At 42.6% G+C, this 24168-nt stretch overlaps 1 protein-coding gene across 2 annotated transcripts in view; it reads right to left on the bottom strand.

Annotated features, from left to right (window-relative positions):
* RBBP8 (RB binding protein 8, endonuclease) overlaps positions 1-24168 on the bottom strand; it is a 446933-nt gene that overhangs the window by 248937 nt on the left and 173828 nt on the right. For both annotated transcript variants that reach the window (XM_086965639.1, XM_086965638.1), the window contains exon 2: positions 4524-4721. In XM_086965639.1, the coding sequence (XP_086821765.1) occupies positions 4524-4635 (112 nt within the window). In that variant the 5' untranslated portion in view covers positions 4636-4721. The remainder of the gene's footprint in view (positions 1-4523; positions 4722-24168) is intronic.

Here is a 24168-nt window from a genome sequence, read left to right as displayed (position 1 = left end):
AAACTAACTAATCACCCATTTGCCAAACAGACCTTTTTAGGGCAAACCCTTTCAGACAGCACAACTGTTGCGGTAGACTTCTTGGGCATTCTGGAAGCTGACCAAGGAATGCATTCCGCCCGTTGCTTACCATTGACTTTGTGGTTTGTAACTCACATTTGCTTGCTTTCAATTTGCTGGTGTTATTTCTTGAAGGCATTCCTGCTTGTATTTGTCCCTGCTTGGAGCACAACCTGTACACTGTATTTTTCCACAGGCCTTACATTTTGTCTTATCTGGTCATATTTGATGTGCATTCAAAGGCAGAGGTCAAATGTCAGGCTCTGTCTTTCGAGGGAGCTTGGACTTTACTTTTATTTCTCTGACTTCAAAGTGAGAGGATGCATCTGACAATCTAGAGGTGTGAAAGAAAAGGCCTTTTTTCTAGAATACAACTAATTTTAAATGTCTGTAAATTAACAGGGCAAAAAGTTCTGAATATATTAGAAATAGGAAAGCACATATGAAGCACTTTTTTTGTAATCTGAAGTGTGGTGGAAATACATTTTAATGCAATCAAAAGAAATCAATAAACTTGGTGATGACGTTTCTACACATTATAGATTGCGTGCTGTATAGTTTTATCAATAAAACGGCATGTGCAAATGTAATGGTCATTTCAATTTAAAATGTGCTGTCTGTATTGGCAGTTCACTTCCACACCATGCATACTCCACTCTATACAACCCTATGCCGCTTTATGGCACACTACTCCAGGGGGGTATGACAGGTATGTTTTAGCACGCTTTAGGTTCGGGACCTTTCACAGATTAATTAGCTATCCTGAGATGAACGATTGGTCCAGAGAACTACACCCATGTCCCTGTGACGATCTCTCCCCACAAACAACAATCATGTGATTCTATTTTGTAAATTGTATGTCAAGGAAAGAACCAGATGGATCTTGCCCTTGTTAAGATTGGGGGGGATGGTGACAATGTCGACCGGCCTTCTTACACGTACAGCTATTAGATAGGGATTACTGCATTGGAGTTACGGCTGTTTTTTAAAAAAGTATATTGAGAGTAAGGAAAAGTAATAATGCTTAATGTTGCCCCAAATTAGAATATATCGTTATATATTTTGTAGGACTGTCTTATTTATTGTATTCCTCACAATAACATGTTTTAGGCCCACCTGTAAATGAATGAATTATGGAATCACGTACATCTGTATTTTAGAAATTTTTATGAAATGTTTTTGTCTGTTCGCTTTTGTGATTTTATAGGACTAAAATCTAATAAATCTCTTTTTGATTTTATACACTACTCTACAACACTCCATCCCATGCCACGCCAATCTACACCACTCCACTCAATGATGCTTTACTTCACTCTAGACTACTCTTCTCTGTGCCATTCCATTCTATGACCCTTACTCGAATCTATGCCACTTAACTTCTCTACACCCCACTACAACATTCTGTCATTTTCTGACACAGTCACTCTACTTTATGACACTTTACTCCAATCTACGCCCCTCATGACACTTGATGCCCCTCCACTCTACGACACCCTACTTCACTTTATGCCACCCTACTCTCTTCTACGATCATCCACTTTACGATGCTCCACTCTGTGATGCAACACTCTATGCAACTCCCTGTATGCCACTTTACTCCACTCTATGTACTCCATGACACTCTAAGCCCCGCCACCCTACGCACAGCCACTCTACTCCATTTTAGTCCACCATACGCCTCTCTACGACACTTTAATCTACGACACTCCATGCCACTTTAAGCCACCTTACTCTACTCTATGCCCCTCCGCTCTATGCGACTTCCTCTAATCCACTTTACTGCACTCTGCACCACTCCACACTATTCCACAAAACTCTACTCTATGACACTCCATGTACAATGCTCCACTCTATGCCAGCCCATTCTACTCTACTTTATTCCATGACAAGCTATGCCACTCCATGGCACCATCTTTAAGTATTGCCGGACAGCAAACAAGCTAGTGTACAACATGGCAAACACACATTGAAAGTAGAATGTAAAAGGGGACTGGAATTCGTACTGAAATGTAATATAGCCTCCACTGAGGTTTCGATGTGTTTTATTTAATGTGTATTTAAAGCTGGAGCAAAGTGAAATCATGAACATTCAAATCAAAGTAAGGAATGTTTGAGATTGTAGCTGGTGAACGGAAAGCCAGACTTTACAACGGAAAATGTTGGACGTAGAATTTCTGAGATTGACCTCTTCCAGGTTCTTTGCAAGAACGTGTGATCACTTCACAACACTAGAACTCACACTGTGCATTTAACGTGAGCGGATGACTGCCACAATCCTATCAAACAGCCTGTGATTGATTTGTGCAGTAAACTACTTAATACAGACTGCAAACCTGCTGAACTGCGCAGGGATATTGCTGTATAGGGCAATGTAGGGGGTGAGGACAATACACAGCGACTCCTGAATTCCAATGCGATCAGCACTCCTTTATCCACTCATACTCTAACTTTGATGAGGCAATACCCCAAAGCTCATGGATGAAAATAGCCCAATCGTCTTTGGAGTCTACTAACAATATTAACAGCCTACACTCATATACAACGTCCAGAGTTAAAGTTTAAAAGCATGGATCGGTGACTGGAACAATGAACACTGAGCTTGGTGTAACGCAAATGACTGCTCTTGCTCCTCTGTTCAATTTATATCAGTTATATATAGAAGAACTTGGCAAGAAAGGAAGTTATTGTCTTCCAACATTAGTCTACTTGTCAACTGTACCCTCCTCAGCTTTTTTTAAAAGACAGTATGTTACCTTGAATAGCTTAAAAGGTTCAGATCAAACAAGATTTCTTTGGCAAGTCAGGTTATGTGTCTACTGGTGGGGAAAACAATGAGCAAGACAGCATAGCTGGAGAAATAAACAAGCTCAAACAAAATTTATTTATTAACAGCATAAAGAATGGCATCTAATTGTCATGACAAGAAGTCCAATTATTTTAAGGAGACTGTAATACATGCTTGGTGACTCTTATCCATTTGTTGAGGGTGTTATCATTTCAGTATCATATTCTACACAGCATTTGTTGAATAATTCGCTTTTGCAATATTTGTGGGTGAAGAGTATGGTAATGAGCGAGCTATATCTTTGAGAAAACGTCAAAACTGCATTTTACCTGGGTGAACGTAGACTTGGGAAGGGTTGGATATCAAAGGACACATCTGTTTCAAAAGTGACACACTGACGTAGTTTAATGGTACAGGTAGAAAGCAAAAAGTCCGCCTGAAATAGAAATGTGCTTACCAAACTTAGCATGCAGGTTCCGTGTTTCGATATGGAATCCATCTTTAAATCTTGAGAAGAGCATGAAACTGTTGCCGGTGGGAGAGTTCTTTTTCATACACAAAATTATTAGGACAGGTTTCTTCCCCGCTGTTTTCTACAGTATTATTTAAACACCTTGTTTCAGAAAAATTTAATAGTCAAGTAAGGGGGGGGGGGGGCAATTAGAGTTTGGCAAATATGCAACAGCTGACAAAAATAGCAGATGTCTTGTAAGGCAACCTTCTGGTTTCCCCCGTCTTATTTAGAAGGGAGGGAAAGCAATGCCGGAGATCCAGCTAGATTTGCTGTTGGAAATCCTTGACCCAACTGCCCATAGTCCATTATGCTGCCAGATCCCAGTGGCGTTCACCTGGCATGATTCGGGGCAGAGTGGCCATCACTCATTTCTTGGATTGGGTCTTCAAAAGAAGCATGGTAATCCGAGCAAGGAAAACCTACAATGGCACCCATGCACAGAGAAAACAGCTCCCTGAGCATCAGGACCCCTGATTTTGTATTTTATATCAGCGGACTCTTGCTGAATGTGAAGTGAGTGAAAAGAAAAACATGGCACCCCTTCTGCATACAGCACTACCTTAAGTTCATTTCTCACACTAGCAGGTAGGACAAAGATATGGGTATGGAGGTCAGGCAGGCACCGTTAAATAAGGCAGGGAGCCTACATCACAGAAGCAGAGACCAGGGCCACTGTTGACCTTGTGAGTCACCCAACAATATCTAAATAAGCTTTTAGTGTACAGGCGGGAACAAGGCACTATTTTGGTAATCTGACTATACTATTTAACAACTTTACCAGGGTCAAGTTTAGAGTTAAAGAGGTACATCATATGCTGGCCCCAAACAATCGGCGAGAAAGAGACGGTCGACACGTCTACATGTCAAATCCTGTGTTGATCTGCAATGTTATTTTTTAGTTTACTTTGCGCACAATAGCGCTAAGCAGCCCTTACAGGCAATTCTACATTCTAAAAGAAATGTGAAACACATAACAAAATGAAGAGACTGATAGAACGTATCCTAACCAGGCTGTATAGTTTACTTACAAATGAGTATTTTCGATTCACTGGAGCCACATTATGTATACGAGCACATTAACAAATGATACACGCGTATATTCATGAAACAAAGTTAATTTAGGGCGCAATTGCCGTTTTCCAGACTGTATGAAAATCACTTTACCTTGCACTTCTTTGTCATGACACTCCTTCAGTTTGCCCCACAGCTCCTTGAAGATCTCAGACGAGACTTCGGCGGCGGTTGGGCTCCCACAGCTTCCCCCAGAGACGTTCATCTCGTCGCCGGCAGCCACAAACCTCACTTTGGTACCTTTTTCTCCTCAATTACATGGCTGTGTGCTGGTCGCTGACGGGTCGGGGCCTGTAATGAGAGAAGCATGTGTCGGTGCAGGGTTTGCGGCCATGGGTGGGAAACAACGCGCATTAAGGCCCATTAGCAAGTTATGCTCCTTTGCCGCCATCTTTCATCCTAATGGTGGGAATCAAAGCGCGTCCGCCCTAATGACCACCTCTCAGCACTGACATGACAAGTCAATACTAAAGGAAAAGAAAAATAGTGCGCGTCTGTTGGCTGTTTAACTGAAGCCTGGGCATAATTATACCTCTGGGACAGAGGTGAACAGCGTCAGAATAACCTGCCCCAGGATCGGTTATCAGCAGGAGGAGGTCGCCATGTTTATGACGGAATGTATCCGTCTGGAAGAGCAGTCTGTCTCACAGTGCACAGCACAAACACAGTAGCAAACAGGGTTGGTGCAGAACAGCAATACGTGTGTCAAGGCAGTCTGGGAACAACAACCGTGTATAAAAGAACAGGGACAATACAGGTGTATTGTAAAGGTAATTACAAAACATATTGCATAACAACAAGCATCTTCTAAAAGATGTGGAGCATAGTATAAACTGTAACTAAATGCTAGCCCCATCATTACAAATTATAAAAAAAACACATCCTTTACTCATGGCGGCCTGAACTGAAATAATTTCACAAGACCTACAAAAATATTTTGAAAGTAGAACTAAACGGAGTATTAAGTTCCTCAAAAGTGGAAGGTCGATATTCTCGACACTGTATCGACTGAGCTGTATAGATCCTAATAACAATATGGTCACTGCTTCGTGTATAGTGCTTAGCAATGCGACCCGAAAATGTTGTTGCAAATATTTTTGCTACAATTGAATAAACGTACAATATATAGTCAATTGACCATGGATAGCCACTTAGTTATGACTGACAATCACCTGTACCAATGCTGTATTACGAGTCCATAAACTGCAGGCCAGGACAAATGAAAGTGCACAAATAGACAGACATCTCAAAACACCACAAAGGTGTAATTATGTTTTGTAAATGAATACGTATTAAATGTGCACTTCGAAAAAGTAGCCTTCCCCGGGTTATTGAAATCATGCAAAAATATCCTTTTATAGACATCTTCAAATAATATTCCCATTGAGCTTTCCTTGGAGCACTGCACTACTCCCAGGTACCCAGCTTATATATAACTAGTATAACACTGCTTTAATGGCGGAACTGTTCGAATTCTCTCCAAATCAGAGCACTGCAGTAAATACCATAAGACCCTTCGGTATGCAAAAGCAGGACCGATTAAAGGTGATTGGTGAGTTGCAAGGTAGGCAAACGTGGATTAAAAAAAAAAATGAACACAATAGCATTTGTTTTTTTACATCCAGCTTCAAATTATTATATCTTTTTTAAAACAAAACACACACTCAGACGTGAACCACACCACAGAATCAGATCCACTTCCTCCTAAACTGCTATGGCATCACCTTCCAATAAAATTAAAATTACATTTTTGAGGCTTTAAGTTAATGCTAAGCAGAACCGTTTTAAATTACAGATTTAAGGCTCATGTTAAAAACACACCTTAAAATTAGCACAGACAAAATGGCTGCCTAAGCTCAGCTCCGCTACAGGACAGCACAAATACCAGCATAACTGCATACTAAATGCTCTGAGAACTAACATTCAAACATGAGATGAACTAGTGGAAAAAGAGATCATGAGACCTCAGAGATGCCATTGGCACATGTGGTCCCCAAAATGGTGAACGGAGTTCCGCGGACACAATAGAAAGGTGTGTTAATACTCCTCTAGGCTATATACACACGCTACTAATCTTTTTGCGAAGACTCGATCTACCATACTTACCCCAAATTGTTCCAACAGAGGCTGCCTCGTGTTTCATAGAGATATTGACCTACTGATATAGTAATGATCTACTGCATTTTTAAAAGACAAGATGGCACTCATACTAAACTGAACTACCATCTATAGCCCGCACGGCAAACCCACCAATCTAGCTCAAACAGTTTTGCTGCATATCCCACACAGCTAATGTTGAACTTTCATTCTCAGGAACACAAACAGGAATGCCATAATTTAATGCCATACTTAAAACCAGTGACTAAAATGGCGTCTGCGCCGACCTGAAATAAATCACACAGCCTGCACCTGCCAGAATCACTAAATTCTGCCCAAGAAGACGCTGCAGCACTTTTTCAAATCAAACATTAGAGAGTCTTCACCTACCCAGAATTGCTTGCTCTGCCTTTTCTTTAATGCTGGGGGCAAAATGACACTTTCCTTGGCCTGAAATGACCATACTCATCTGATTGGACATTTGGACTGAAATCAATCCTTTAGCTAAAATTTTGACCTGCCCCCTCGCTCTAAACAAATAAGGGTCGGCATATCATAGCATTATCCACCACCTATCCGAATGACGTGACTTCTACCATCTTCAGGCAGAAAATAGGACGCTTAGACCTTAATTACCTGCTTAGCTCGGTACCAAGATAGTGCACCCAAGAGTCTCAGAGGATGCGACTCCACTGCCTAATACGGAGTCAAAGAGAACACCTTAGCACCTGACTGTCCCACACCGAATGCCTTGAAGTATATCCACTGACCCCATGTGGGCGAAAGGGTCATTACAAACAAAATAAACCAGTCTGGGAAGGAAATACTCAACAGCGGTATGATAGTTTCACTGAAACCTTTATTTATAAACAACTAAACTGAGCATCACTTAATAGAAGCACACTGATATACATATCCAAGAACTATCACTTCTGTAAACTACACACAGCCCAATCTTGTGATACAGAACTACCTAAGGACACCAATGACTAACGACCATAGCAGCTTGACCATAGCAGCTTGATCATGGATTAACACTCCATACTCCTATGATTTTACTATGATACGCCAAGATTTGAAAGACAAGGAGATAAAAAAAAGACAAAAAACAAAAAGGTAGTCAATAAAAAATCAAAACAGTAACCTCAGATACCAGACTCTCCCATCAAAGGAAAACTCGATTCTTCTAATAATATGGAATTATACAATGTCCCAGCACACTATGCGAGTTAACTCAGCCACAAAAAACACAAACATCCCACAGGTGGAAATAATAGGCCTGAGAAATGGACATAAAAGCCTTGTCAAAACCACACATCTCAGACTTGCACTATCAAACGCATAAGGATCCAACACAGGACCAAAGAAAGACAATTCGCTAAACGCAATCCATTCTAATGGCCAACAATCCCCTTACAATTCTCACAAACACCAAAGGCCTAAACCATCATATCAAAAGGGGGAAAGTCCAAAAGGACTCTGCTGGTTTCCCTGCAGGCAAAAAGTTTAATTTATTTATCACTCATCTCCAAAATATCAAATTTAACAATCATTGATTCTACCTCCGATAACAACCGAAGATGACTTATTTAAAAAAATCAAGCCTAAAAATGCCACTTCCATTCTCAACATTCTCTCTACCTTGAAACCCTTGAATCACTTCAACGATCCCCTTCCCTCACAGTTCTTTAAAGAAATGATAAGGCCTCTAGTTCCACTCTGGACCAAGATCGTTAATGCCTCCCTACTTCAATGTGAGATCCCTGACTGCCTAAAGTCCAGGTTAGTTCTCCCGATTCTCAAAAAACCTACGGCGGACCCTGAGGATCTGAATAACTTCCGTCCTATCACTAACACCCCTACTCTGGCAAACCTCATTGAGAAATGTGTACAGGTACAACTATGTAACCACATTGAGGAATTACAGCTGCTAGATCAATTTCAATCGGGCTTCCGTCAAGGCCACAGCACCGAAACAGCCATTACTCACAGTTGATGAGTAAGTAAGTAAGTATTTTTTATTTGCATAGTTAATTAAAACCATTGCAATACAACCATTAAAATTGTCTACACGCAAGAACGTATATCAATACAAACATAAAAATGTCATCTGCATACATAAAATGGTATATATTCCTTTAAAAATTTTCCTTTTAAAATCATAAAATGGCAATTTTTATATGATCCTTATTAGAATGAGACATAACTTGTATTGTAATGTTATTTGAGAAATAATTAAGAGTCAAGTTTTGACATTTTCTTTTTCACCACCTTCATAAACTTCACAAAACTATGCGACATATCCTCAGGCGCCTTGCCACCTAAACAGAGGGATCCCGCCTATTACAATTGATGATGCGCTTACCCTACTTGACCGGAACGAATCCTGCCTATCATCAGTCTTCGATACGGTCAAACATGACAACCTCCTGAGCCTTCTGTAACATAGGATGGGGCTTTCTGGCGCAGTACTAAAATGGTTTGCCGCCTTTCTCCATAATAGAACACAGAGAACTAAATCCAATCAATTCCTCTCCCATCCCAGTCCCTGCACCCTGGGGGTGCCCCTAGGCTCCTCGCTCTCATCCACACTTTTTAACCTATTCATTGAGCCCCTCAACAAAATCCTCAAAGCATCTAACATCCAATTCTACATGTATGCAGAAGACACCCAGTTGTACATGAAAATCTCCTCCAGACGATATCAAGTCACTCAACGTAACTTTACACAAAACCCTTAACTGGCTTACCTTCAACCATCTCAAACTAAACACCCTCAAAACGGAATTACTCCTTATTTCCCTGCCCAAGCAAGCACCCATCATTGAGGAATACATGAAAAATCTGTCTGCTCTAAACTGCACACCACATTTCATAGACTCTACAAAATCCTTGGGTATAGTTTTGGAAATGAACTTGAGAACGCATTATCACATCAGTGCTTCTACCAAAGGAGCGAACTTCAAACTGAGCATCCTAAGAAAACTAAAACCTTTCCTTCCCCCTGATGACCTCAAGTCTGCAGTACAAGCATTAGTCATCTCACGAGTGGAATATGGCAGTGCAACACTCTGCGGTCTTCCTAAGTACAGACTGGCCCCCCTCAGAATCTCATTGAAAGCGGCCGCCAGGCTCATCACAGCCTCCAAGAAGTACAATCACCTCTCCCGCGGACCTGAAAACTCAACTGGCTACCTTTCGAAGCAAGGATACACCTAAAACTTGCCTGCATGACGCACAAAGCCTTTTACTTTAACACGCCTTTGTACCTCGCAAAAAAAACTTGAGCTGTCGGGTGGTACCCATACCTCCAGGAGCTCCAGCATCCTCCTACTTAAACCAAAGAATCTCAAAAAAATGAAAACATACAAACGTTCCTTCTCAGGAATCGCCCCAAGAATCTGGAACGCCCTTCCGATGGAAAGGAGACTGACTCCATCAATAGTGTCCTTCAAAAAGGAAATGAAAGCGCTACTGATGAATATTTGCCTGTCCTGAAGTCCAGTGGGGTTCTGAGTCACCTCATCTACTATCACGCTGACTCTCTCGCCTTATCCTACTGCCTAGTTCTTTTGCCCACTATTATGTCATTATGCAACTATTGTTATTTTTGTCTATTGCTATGATTCTGCCACGATTGCCCCCCTCTATGTGTCGCATCCCTCTGTATAGCGCTCGGATACCCTCTTGGGTCATGTTCGCGTTATACAAAACTTTCTAAATAAAATAAACATCTTCTAAGCAAGCAATATATATGCTCTACTGGAGAAGACCCAACTTTTTGAATAGGTCGTAACCAAACAAGATCAACCAAACAAGGTATTTTATTAAATGGAGACTTTAATCTCCCTCTTGAACCAAATCTAGACAAAAGTTCATCTTGTAACGAGCAGACTAATAAACTCAACACACATTTAAAGCATCTTCTTAACACTCTAAATCTAAATAATATTTCACATTTACAAAAACCTACAGGGAGTAAATTTCCATTCTACTCTCACACCACATAATAGCCTATCGAGGACTGACAGCCTACTTACTAACAACATCCTAACTACTAAAACATCCAACCAGAAAATTGAACCAATATCAATCTCCAAACACGCCCACACCTCAGTAGACAGGTGCTAGTATTCCACAAAAAATAGACAATGTATCAAGAATCAATGACAAACACATTTATGATCCATATACCAGAGCTATTAGCTCATCTACTATTAAATATGCTTTTAATTAAAACAAAATACAGTTTTACCCTCTGCAGAACTCATCTGGGATAGCCATGAGGCTACCATCAGTCATGATAAGCACTATATCCAGAAAGAATAAAGAACTGAATACTGACCAAAACTCATCGAATAAGAATCAAAATCTTTAATTGGATCTAATAAAATCCAAAGATCCTAACACTAATAAAACTTAAACCCCTAAATTATAAGTATAACAAAATTTTACTTCGAAAAGCCCATAAATGATAAAGCCTAAAACATTCTCCTTAGTAATACAGCAGGGAAAACTTCAGCTAATTACTTCAGTACCAAACAAAATAATCTAAACTTCTCACCCATCAGGAATTCATATCCGGGAAAACAGTTAAAATGTTCATCTATTTTACTCCAAACTCTATAGCCTAACCATGCTAAATCAACATAAAAGACTGTGGCATTTATTTTAGTAAATCAAATGTTCAATCACTGGACGAGGAAGCCTGTAATGAACGCAATAAAGACCTAAAAAGATCAGAAATAGAGAGAGCCATCCATTCTCTAAAAAGTTGCAAAAGAACCAGACCAGAGGGCTTTGCTGCTTCCTTTTACAAAATGTTCCAAATCTCACTACTGGCCAATTTAAAAGACCTATACTCGCACTTCAGCACCACAAGCGAAATTTGAGGCACAGCTACTTATACCACAATAGTAGTTATCCACAACAACATAAAGGACCCTTGCGATCCCAATAACTACAGACTGATCTCACTCTTAAATGTGGACTGTAAGATAGATGTCAGAATACTTACCCTTAGACTAGAAATGGTCCTGCCACAACTAACACACCCCACTCAAACAGGATTTATTTAAGGTAGATACGCAGCAGATAACAGAAGACTACTTAGCCACGTGCTAGAGAAAGTAAAATTAGTATCCACACCTGCAATTGTTATGGCACGCAGAAAAAGCTTTTGATGAAGTGCCCTGCACATTTCTGCGATCTATGCAAAATACATTTAACCTGGGATCCTTCTTTATACATATGACTGTGGCTCAGTAGAGGCAACCAACTGTGTGCATTAGAGTTAACGGAATTAGAGTGATTTCAAACTGGCACAACACAAGATTGCCCATTATCCCCTTTGCTCTGCTTACTTGGCATTGAGCTACTAGTACCAGATACTTGCTCAAACGCAAAGATTCGAGGGATCCCATCCCCTTCCAAAACACATTAAGTGTTGGCTATGCAGATGATATTCTCATGTACACAGAGGAAGCAAATCAGGCCATATCAGCAATTCTCACCATGATTCAAACTTGCTCTGTAATTTTAGGCTATTATCTAAACCATAAAAAAGCAGAGTTATTTTCACTCAATATTCTAACTCACTCTTCACTAATTTAGTAGTCCGGTTTCAAATGGCAACCAAAACAAATTAAAATCTTGGTACAGAATTCAACATGTTTACAGAAATCCAGAAACAATATAAAATTACATCAATCTCCAAGATCAAGAATCTCAAAGAAGTGAGGGGGTGTGGCCAACACGATGGCTGACTAACAGCTTTCCTTGCCGGCTCTGCCAGCTCACATAAAAATCCTGCATTTAACCTGCCCATGAAGCACCATCGAACAACCTGCCCTGTCGCCAGAGTGTGGTGCCTAAGCACGCAACAGTTGGTGAGTCCCAGGTGTTCATTTATACATTCACAAAACAAGACCTAGACCAAAAGGCATATAACATTCAATCAATTAATGGTGTACCATCAAGTGCAAACCTTTTTGCCCAATACTCCTCTCTTTTAATTGCTGAGGTAGGAGGTACATCCAAATTATGCCATAGTTTAAGGAAAAATGCCCAAACTCTTGAAAAACATAAACCAGTTGTGAGACAACAGATAACACACACCTCAGTGCCTAGATAGGTAAATGGAGAGAGTTTAGAAAAAAGTGTAGGAAATAGGTTTCAGGCTGACTCCAAAAGTGAGTCCCTTTTCTTTCCGCAATTTTGCGGTAAAGAAGAAAGCGCCGGTGTTCACTCGAGGTATTCCGCAAAATTGCGGAAAGAAAAGGGACTCACTTTTGGAGTCAGCCTGAAACCTATTTCTGGTTTGGACCTCTCGACTGGTATGCGCCAACGTGGTCGGTTGAGGTTGTGAAGACAACTATTGTCCTCATGCAGTGGCTTAAAAATTTGTAACGCCCTGAAGAAATTGCCCAAATTCTAAGTGGCAATGAAACATGTCGGCAAGTGGAGTATGGCTAGATAGGTATTAGCCACTCGTACTTTTTTAACACCCCGCGACCAACACGAAAGTGACAGAATAAAGCTAAGTTCCGTGTTGTTCGTGGTCTTTTACGTATTTGTTGTGTGACACGTATTGTGTTGTTTGTTACCCCTACACACTGCATTCCCTCACAAACACCGTTCTTGTTTGTTTTGTGGACACCCATCTTTCTTTTGAACTTGATGGCGCCAATGATGAGATCAGGGCAATCCTGGTGAGTACCTGCCAGGTTCCCGTTGGTGGTTCGGCCGTGAGGTGCCATCTCGCTCACACACACTTTTTTCTAAACTCTCTCCATTTACCTATCTAGGCACTGAGGTGTGTGTTATCTGTTGTCTCACAACTGGTCTATGGCATAATTTGGATGTACCTCCTACCTCAGCAATTAAAAGAGAAGAGTATTGGGCAAAAAGGTTTGCACTTGATGGTACACCATTAATTGATTGAATGTTATATGCCTTTTTGGTCTAGGTCTTGTTTTGTGAATGTATAATTGAGTGGAGGGCGACCTATGACCATTTTTCCCTCTAAGCTCCATGTTGGTAACTGAGTCCCAGGTGTTGCCTGGACCCCATTATTTCTGCCTGGGGCGGATCCGCAAGGAAGGCCGGTGAGCATACTCTTGTGGGTGACCGAGAGCCATCGCAACTTGGATCCTGGCCCTGGCAGGCATGCTGTACGACAGTCATGAGACGCGGGAGCCTGAGCAGTTGCAGGCTCCCTCCCCCGCTGAATATTTGCATGATGAGGCCTCGCTAATCCCGGACCAGGGTATTATGTTCCATATAGGTACCCTAATATAGGCTCAGGTAGTCACCTAATCCTTCACCTACATTCTCCCTAACATTACACTACATAACGGTACTTAGTACTGACCTTTTACCTAGTTACGGTAATGTCCAGAGTTGACATGGGGTTTTCTCCGAAAAGCTTAAGCCTCATTAATTCTGCATGTGGATTCTTGGAATCACAGCAGGACAGCAGGCCTACCATCTCCTGCATATTAGCTATGTATAAGGGTCATTCCTTCCGTCATCCCAGTCCGACATGACACAGCGAGGTATATCCCCAGGGGATATCACTTTGGGTATATATACACCATCTCTTGCTAAGGTAGTCAGAGAAGAAAAGGATTTCCATGCTGACACACTGACGTGAGACACTGAGGCTCCTGCATGCAGACACTCCAGCTCAAAGTGGTCTGACATCCCTTGCGGGGTGTCCATCTCATGACCAAGATTGAGTCCCACAGTGTCTCATTTCAGGTAATGGGGTTGACTTTATCCTAGAGATATTCTTGGCTTTACATCCACATACATGCTAGGTACACTTGGGTACGCATTGTAGGAGTATGCATTTTACTGTCATGTATTTTATATACTTGCCTGTATTCATCGTTTTAGCACAATGGTAGAAATCTACCATCCTTTTACTCTGTTAGGGCTTATCATTTATATCTGTTACTGTTGGTTGTTTCAACACACCTATTTTACACTAGAATGACTCTGGTTCAATAAATGCTTACTGAGAAACGTCTCCACCGTTTATTCTGTGTATCTCTTAGAGACAAAGTGAGAACGAGTGACTGAGCGAAAAGTGGTACTGTTTACACGATTCTGAGGGATCAGGGCTGTCATGTTCGATGGTTCCCACAAACTATTCTCTCCTTAGTAAGAGGAGTTTTTAGTGGCACTGTGAGCTAGCTGGAATACCAGCCGACATATCCGGTAGGGGTGCCCAGAATCAGTCTGACTCCAATCCTACAGCATATGTTGTCTAAACACCCAGATTCTATTTAGGTTTATAGGAACTACACGACAAGAGGTGTGGTCCGCGGCGATCTCAACAGCCCAGCTGGGGTATCCGGCCTAGCCAAGCGTTGGGTCGTCCCGCTGAACTAGTGGGACCAGTGGCTGCTGAGGCCTTCCTCCCCTGAGTGAGACGGTGAAGAGACCGGGGGTTGAACGCAGGGAGCTGCTCGTGGCGGGGGCCACTGGCAGAAGAAAGCCCATAGGGACCAGAGGCAGGCGGCAGGCTTCCGTGAAACTCAACGGAGTGTGGCCTGGAGACCAGGTGAGCGGCCCTAAGGCCTGATGCTGCGAGGCTGAAGCCCTGGCCCGGTTGGGCCTAACTAAATAGAGCTGGCCTATGCCAGAGTGGCCTCTTGACCCTTCGAGATTTGTGTGTGGGGTCGGGGCGAGAGACTGAAAACTGCAGCCCCCCCCCAGAGGGTGACCCCAGGAGCATGATGGGACTCCTTTTCCCTGTGGAATCACCGGCAGACGGTGTGGTAGAACTGTGAGAGAGACCTGGGAGGAGACACTTTTGACCGTGTGGTACTGAGAGGGGATGCTCTAGACCACCACGTGACTCGCAGCGCCAGAGGCGGCCTCGGAGGGCTGGAGTGGTGGCGAATGTGTGAGGCCATATAATGAGGTGGGGACTTCTCCCCTCCCCCACATCCTCGTCCTGCAAGAGATTGGGACGCAACACCTTGAATTTCCCCTCCATTATCAGGGGCAATATGAAACCCATATAATGGAAATACAGTCTGCCACCTGAGTGTCATTTGCACTGGGGTCGACAACTCTGGACCCCCATGCCAGTGAGAGACTAAGCGGGAAATTAGCAACACCTGTCCGACGTGAAACTGAGCCTGGTATCGTGCACACCCAAGAACGGAGGGGTGCTTCGCAGGGATACCTAGAAGCAGAAGCCTATTGGATACCACTTGTCACACCATCATGATTAAAGGCAAAGACCATAAAACACAGAGGCAAGGAAAGCGGGACAGATTCACTAGGGTGGTGATGCCCACCCATTCTGCGGGACAAGACGAGGGGCTGACTGGCATGCCTGAAAATGTGCCGCTCCTTAGGGTGATTAATCATTCACGGGATACCTTGGAGGGGAAAATAGGGGAGGTAAGATCGGAGGTCTCCCTACTACGCCAGGATCTTCGCAACCTCTCAGAACGGGTAACAAATGCTGAAAGTAGACTCTCAGGAATGGAAGACTCCTCTAAAGATCTGTCCCAGGAGATCAGGGAGCTTTGCACGAGGCTTGCAGGGTAGATGATGCTGAAAATAGGGCAAGAAGGAACAATCTGCATTTTGTTGGGTTTCCAGAGGGAGTTGAAGTCCCTAACATGGGGACCTTCTTAGATCAATGGTTGTGGGACATCCTCCCTCAGGCACAATTCTCCACATGCTATGTAATTGAAGGAGTCAACAGAACCCTGAAAGCAAAACCCCCGGTCGGGGCTCTACCGAGATCAGTCATAGGCAATTTTTTGAACTACCAAGACTGTGACATGATCCAGACGGAGGTACGGAAGTAGGGCATGTTCACTATGCCAATATACATTCATGGTTTTCCCAGATTACTTGTGAGAAGTACAAAAACAAAGGCAAACCCTTGATTCAGCTTAACAGAAACTGAGAGCCCTGAAGATACAATATATGTTGCTGTTCAGGGGAGAGGTGTGGCGCCGCGGCCAGGGTGACTGACTCCGGAATCTGGAGATCACAGTTCCCTCCCCGGGGCCGGCGGCAGATTAGCCCAGCACCAGGTGGCTCTGGGCAATAGCTTGCTTAATCTTCCCGACGGCCTCCAGCACCTAGAGACCCTAACGGGTGATGGTTCGCGCTTTACAAATGTGGATTATTATTATTATTATTATTATTATTATTATTATTATTATTATGTTCCCAGGCAAACGTTAGGTTATGTTTGAGGGCAAAAGTTTCTTTTTTCAGACCCCGGAAGAAATATGGGAATGGCTAAAGGAGCGCGCAATCTGGCACAGACAGAAAGGGACAATCGCGAGGCACAGTTCTGGTTGACACGAGAGGGGGCGAGGCCTAAAACCCAGGGGTTGGAAAGTGGCTGCGGTGGAACAGCTGGTGCCACGAGAAGAGTGAATACATCTCTCTTGCAAAGAAGGCGAACCTCAAAAACTGGACATGCTACTGACATGGAGGGGGAGCAGACCTGGTGGCGACTCAAAAAGAAGAATAAGCAAGACACGCCACAAAATGATCCCACTCGGAACAATCTGATATGAAAGTTCAACAGACTGACGATCAACATCTGTTACAGGATGCAGTAACTAATTTCGGCGACTAGGACCTCTGGATCCGGCAACAGACTCAACTTGCAACAAGGGAGATCCCAGAAGGGCAGGACGCGCAGGTGGGATCGCTAATAGAGAACTCTCGGCACACTACGGGGGCGGGTGGGGTGGTGGGTGGATTCCCCTTCCTCCTACTTTAAGGTCTCCGACAACCTGTGAGAAGGACACTACACAGTTCAATTACTGATTGTTGTTATTGTCTCAATGTTTTATTTTCCCCGCAGGTCTCAAATGAATGATCTAGGGACCAACTGAGGGATAGTTGTAAGAGGGGGGTGGTCTGGGTAAGGCGGGGCAACAGACCTCTTTGGCTTGGCATGTGGATAAATGTAATCAATAGCATGTTCCCATCTAAGCAATTCTCCAAAAACATAATACATATAATTTCCAAACGCAATAGACTCGAAATATGTAGAAAAATAGTACATCTTACTTAGTCTGCCCAACTTTTTACATTATCAAACGGCTTTCCTGGTGAAACATGCCTGTTGGTGGTTGGACACATACAATGACCCACCACCATGTTTAATTAAAGAAAATGATACAACAAAACTCCTTTTTCCGTTTGCAATGTTGATACCCCATCCATATAATAAATTAGCAGAAGGTATAGAGGGCCTAGATAAAAATGTCTATAACAAAATACGAGGATCAGTTTTCATTTCTCCTTTGGCCGAACTTCAATCTTAAAATAGACAACAAAATGATTCTCTGGCCAGACTAGGTAGAAAAAAGTATCTAGCTAATTAAAGAGGTTGTAGAAACACTCCAAGATAAGTTTAATCTTAATAACATGGACTTATACAAATTTCTCAAACTTAAAGCTGTGACTAGCACACTGGATAAACCTAATCAACCAGACGCCATCAACCTCCTTAAAAGAGCATCCAAAATATCTAAATTACTAAATATTAATAACTAGTCAAATTATAATAGCTCAATAATAAAAGTGGATATCCACATGTTTCAAATAAAAATTATTCACCCCCTTTGACAAAGATTGGGTGCATACGTGGAATAATCTATTAGACCCCCCAAAAAATCGTTGCTCCTCTCTAACAGTGTAAATTTGGGGCTTGCAGCAATGCCTTTGGACATAAACCAAACTGCAGAAACTGAAATTAATTGACTGATAAATTCTGGGGATGCTCCAACCCCAAAACTATTATAGAACATATGTTATTTAGCTGCAAATATATACGCCCACTATGGTCTGAAATTGAACTGATGATCAATAAAATATTCAACCCCAAATTTACACTAAGCTTCCTTAATATTGTTGCAGGGCCATGGTTGAATTACTTTTTTCCCAAACTTAAGAAAGAGGACTTATTAATTCTAGACCAGTTACTAACAATAGGCCTCAAAAACATCCTATTTGAATGGAAACACCTGAAGAAAGTTTCATGTCATACCTGGTGGTCATAGGTATGCTTTATTCAAGACACTGATAACACAATATACATTAACAACTTTAACTCTAGCTCATCTGAATGCTTAACCCCCTTCACAGCGGGGCTAATTGCCCCACGGTGCGGAGGCGGGGGGGGGGGGGGGTGAGCGCGGCACCGCGGTGCTCGTGACGAGACCAGACCGTCATGAGTCACGGTGGAGCTGGGCTCATGGCGGCCTGGTCTCGACACGACCACATCCACTCATTAATTCTCCCCAACAGGCGGGGAATTAACCAGGCTCTCATGAGCACAGCTCAACTCTGACTCATGGCGGCCTGGTCTCGTCATGAGCACACAAGGGGTTAAAGGACAATCTAGACCTACCTTTAAAATGTGAAGCCATTATAGAAATACATATAAACATACCTAAGCACATTACCCCATAGCTAGATGCTCCCAGAGAAGCAGACAGGGAAAGGTCTTGCCCACTCCTAAGATAACTAGAGATCGACTAGATTGCTTAAGCCAAAACACAATCCTACCCCTCTCACTTACACTCCCACACCGGTGTCTCCCCACCACTCCCTACCCCCTCACTGGTCTTTAATCCTCTTCCAGGGTTCCTCCTTTCTCCTCCTTTCCATTCATTCCTACCTTTCATTAGGGTGCTACACCTACTTCTGCACATGCGGTCTTTAAAATGTATACTATCAAGGCACACATACGATAAAGAATAGTGATTCAATTCAACGGAAGACAATATATCTACAATACAAACCTTAATACTTTGTACTTCGAGAGGGATAATTGTGTAACTGATTTATAAATAAACGTTCTGTGCCAAATGCTCCAAGCTGTAAATTTCCTAGCACCATAAGTAGTCCACGTTTTCCTCTTCGAGGAAACAATAAAAGTATTTTGAAATTAAAAAGATGAGTAAACAGGTGTGGATTGTATATTAAGTGTTTTAAAAAAACGGCATATTTAATGCTTTAGCCCGTAGGTTATCATTACTTTTCTATGTTCAATGGTGGTTACATTTTTTCTTGCTTATATCCCTGCATTTTACTTAGAAGCCTTTGTCGCCCAATAGGGGTTGAGGTCAATTACACCAGGTGATCGCCATAGGAAAGATCATAAATCTTTGTATTACCTAGGGATTGCATAAAATTATTAAAGTAGGGTATTTGAAAGATCTGCACTGTAAAGAGAAAATAAAATAGGATGTTAAATACCGCAATATTTTAAGCAACAGGTTGTATTGATTTTGGGGCCCGGCCAGCCCCGATATTGGTACCCACGAATCATAGGGCAGCAATACCCCAAATGTGAAGTTTTCAATTCATATAGAAACCTGTTTGGGTAAATATTTAAAGCTATCCAGACCTCCAGTTCACTTAATACTTACAAACTCTTCCCCATGTTTTTATAAATATTAACAGGGTTGTTTATCAGCAATTCTTATGATTGGTAGTATCCCTTTCCGTCAAAATTGGCTACAGGACCGACACCTTCAATGATGCATATTTTTTTCCCAGCATAAGCAGCATCGTTTATTCATGCCTCCTAGTGAGATGGGGGAGAAGAACCCCGCAGCACTTAGAGTAAAAGAGGAGTCGAGAGGCAAACCTTACGACAGGCAGATTCTGAAAGGAAATATGAATTAAAGCAGCGGGGGATGGGATGAGGACCCTTACTCATGAGCATCTCATGGTTAGGAGTTCATAACAGTTAGTCGAAAAAATCCAACTCCAGTGAGGCCTTGCTGCGGCCAAATGAAAGGAACTTTTCTTTAACATTTCCTGGTGTTTTATACTCCCCATTGGTCATGAGTTTTGCAAAAGCCCATCGTTTTGTAAACTGAAATGTGTACTTAATAACAGAATCACATTTGCAATGCAAACCAACATATGCATATTTTATTTGCTGAGCGACGAGACCAGTGCCAAAACAGCTGCTCTTCCTGCGTTATCCTTTGCATGCACTTTTATTAGCATTCACGACAACAATTTTACAGTGGAGGCTGGTTAACTTTTTTACTGCTGGGTCGTCAGTGCTGGAAATTGGATGAAAAAAAATGTACTCCGTGATCCTATAAATTGAGGTTTTTACAGCAGAAAGGACGTAGGTGGGGCGTAGTTAAAAGGGGCAGAATCAAGAAAAGCACAGTGTGACAGCATGATTTTTTTTTAAACTTGGCAGCAAAGAAACGGACAACAAGGACAGATGTGACAGTAGTAATCTGTTCTGGCAAACCTAACTGATTATAAACAGGCTGCTTTAAAAAAAATACAGGGTAAAGGCACCTGCTTCAGACATCAATGTGTGCCCAGCAATTTACACACGATAATAAGGAGTTAAGATAACACTTTTGATTAACTGTTGTACGAATCTGTTTCGTCTAGTCAGTTTTGACTTCTCATTAAACAGCATAGAGGGTTAATGTGCCAGCTACAAAGCACAAGGTGTAACATGCAGATCACAGATGTGTATTTTATGTAGCTAGCCCAGTATGTTTCTGCTTTAGTCGTGGAGATAATTGTTACTTGCAGTTCGTAAGTCACAATTCTTTTTATATCAGAGTGAGCTATGAACGGGCTAAAAGTCAAAGGTCCAAACCCTTATTTTTTTTCTTAATAATTTGCTATTCTACGATTGCCTACAAAGGATTTCTTTGGGTAGCAATAAAGCCTCATTATTAGACAACCCAAATCACCGTGTTACGTTTGAATTCCTGATTTGGTGTTTCTCCAGACAATGCACTCTTAACATGTAAGGCAATAATTGGGCCCCTAATTTGGTCTGGTGTTGACCATGACCTTTTGGCCCCTAATTTGGTCTGGTGTTGACCATGACCTTTTGCTTTTATTAAAAGTCTGTCTCTCTCTGTATTGGCTGGCTTCACTGTGAGTGACAGCATTCTGCTTTTTCAGATGCAGCATATCGGCACACAAAGTAATTTTGTTCAGTGCGAGCAACTACAGTGGCAGTCCAAAAACAATTTTTGCTTTTGCCAATGTTTGTTATAATGGTGAAGGCCCGGCAGCTCCCACACCAATAAAGGTTTGCAAAAACCATGCCAAAACACATCACACATTGACAAAACTAAAAAGCTGCCCACCAATTTCAGACCTACTGGCTTTGCCAATGCTTGTTTATTTTTGTTTCCCATAATCTTATTGGAACTGGTTACACTGATTCTCCATTATGAATATTTTTGGGAAATACTAGCATGCATCAAAAACATGTTACTAAATGATGCTGCAAAGAAATGGTACCAGACATTTTACAGTAGTTTAGCTAAATGTTTTTTTCCTGCTTTCATTTTTTTAATGAGCATTATATTTTGAAAGCAAAGCATCATCAATCTTGCTTTCAAGTTTCTTCAAATATTTGCATCAAATCAGAGAGCATTCTGGGAGGATTATACATAGACTAATATTGCTAAACCTTAAAAACGTGTGTGCACGTTTTTATACTGGAAGCGCTGTCAGTAGTGCAATTAGTGCTTACAAGATTTACTTTGAAAGCTCACCCTAATAATAAAGGTTTTCAATTAATGAACCATAAATACAAGTTTGAGCAGCATAAACATATGAACAAAAAGACTACCTTGACTGCAGACTGTGTTCTTCCCTGATCCATAATATGGTACTGCAAACTGGCACCTAAAGGGTTTGCGCTGCAGGGGTGGGCCTACTTGTCCCAAGGACAAAATACACATGAAAACTTGTTGCCCTTGACCCCAAACAATATGTCCTGGGCGTCGGGCTATATTTTGCAGTGCGATGCTATCAGCGCCCCTGAGGTAGGTCACCCAACTGAGTCAGCCCTGGAAAGATGTCTTTGCTGTATCTTTCTAGTTGGACAGGACAATTTTCACTGCAGAGGTCAATAGGAGGTCTAGTCTTGATAGTATTTGGCTGACTCAGACTGGCTGGGATGGGGCTAAAGCCTCCGAACAATACTGCTGTCTTTCCTGCTCAGCCCTTTCACCTTAACATTTGCACTGCACTGAACACGGAAACCATCACGTATTTATTAATTGGTCACAACTTGTTGAGCAGGATTGTTGTACAAAAGAAGAGAAACTTTACAAAGGACACAAATCTATTATGAGGTTTTAACATTCCAGGAGCTAGACCAGGAGCTGTAGAGGACAGGGACAAAAACAGCTACTGGCGAGGCATCATAATGTCCAGAATGCATTAAATAAAGTTCTATAATCAAGGTAAACTGTGTGTGGACTCCATCACTAGCGTGAAGCTTTTCGACACTTCATAACTGCTAACAAGCATTTACAATGCAATGGTTTTGCCTTTGTTAAAGTTAGAGCTATTGGCATTGCTCTTGACATTTTTATTTATGTTTTTTTAACATAAATAAATGGCATTGTCATTTACAATGCCACTAGCTTTATCTATCGCAAATGACACACAGAAACACACACAGAGCCGCCCCACACACACCCCCACACAGAGCCCCGCACACACAGCCCCCCACACACACAGCCACACAGAGCCCCCCACACACACAGCCACACAGAGCCCTCCACACACACAGCCACACAAAGCTTCCTACACACACAGCCACACAGAGCCCTCCACACACACCAACACAGCACAAGCAGGCAACAGGGGCAGACGGAGGCACAAGCAGGCAACAGGGGCACACGGAGGCACAAGCAGGCAACAGGGTCATGAAAACAAGCACAAGCAGGCAAAAGGGTCACAAGCATGAATTGTAATTTAGACGGGGCTGAAGTGGAGAACGGTCAGTTCGGGAAGTAGTGCGGCTGGTGCAGTGGTACCAGGCCGAAAGGTGAGAGGGGCTGACTGCACCCCAGTTTGGACAGTTTCCACTACCTAACAGGGATTGGTGGGAGGGGGGCGTACTTCTTGCTTGCTTTAGGGCTGTTACTTCGGGGACGCAGTGCACGCTGCTGCCGCCGGGACACGACAACAGGCAGGGAGAGGACAGGCTAGGAGAGAGCAGGGAGGGGACAGGCTGGGAGAGGGCAGGGAGGGGACAGGCTGGGAGAGGGCAGGGAGGGGACAGGCTGGGAGAGGGCAGGCTGGGAGAGGGCAGGGAGGGGACAGTCTGGGAAAGGGCAGGTTGGGAGAGGGCAGGTTGGGAGAGGGCAGGTTGGGAGAGGGCAGGCTGGGAGAGGGCAGGCTGGGAGAGGGCAGGCTGGGAGAGGGCAGGCTGGAAGTGGACAGGCTGGAAGTGGACAGGCTGGAAGTGGACAGGCTGGAAGTGGACAGGCTGGAAGTTTAAAGGCTGGGAGAGGACAGGCTGGGAAAGGACAGGCTGGGAAAGGGCAGGGACCATAAAATACATAGATATAAAATCATTTAAGATCCCCCGTCTTGTAACCATGTAACAGACATAGAAAGTAAAAAAATATAAAACTATTATTAATCTTCGTAGTCCCACTCCTCTCAGAATTCATTATCTACAATAGAATAAAATACACTCCTTCGAGTAATACAGTAATTCATACGAAAATGAGCACACCACTAGGGTTCATAACAAGGAAAATAACAACAAAAATGAGAATACAGCCTGCATGCCTCATCTTCCAACACACTGCTAGGCGCTGCATTCCATAACACG

The sequence above is a fragment of the Lissotriton vulgaris genome, chromosome 4_1 (genome assembly GCF_964263255.1).
Source record: "Lissotriton vulgaris chromosome 4_1, aLisVul1.2, whole genome shotgun sequence".
Taxonomy (NCBI): domain Eukaryota; kingdom Metazoa; phylum Chordata; class Amphibia; order Caudata; family Salamandridae; genus Lissotriton; species Lissotriton vulgaris.
Note: the sequence above shows the minus strand (reverse complement) of the source record. Positions and strands in the feature narration are given on the sequence as shown.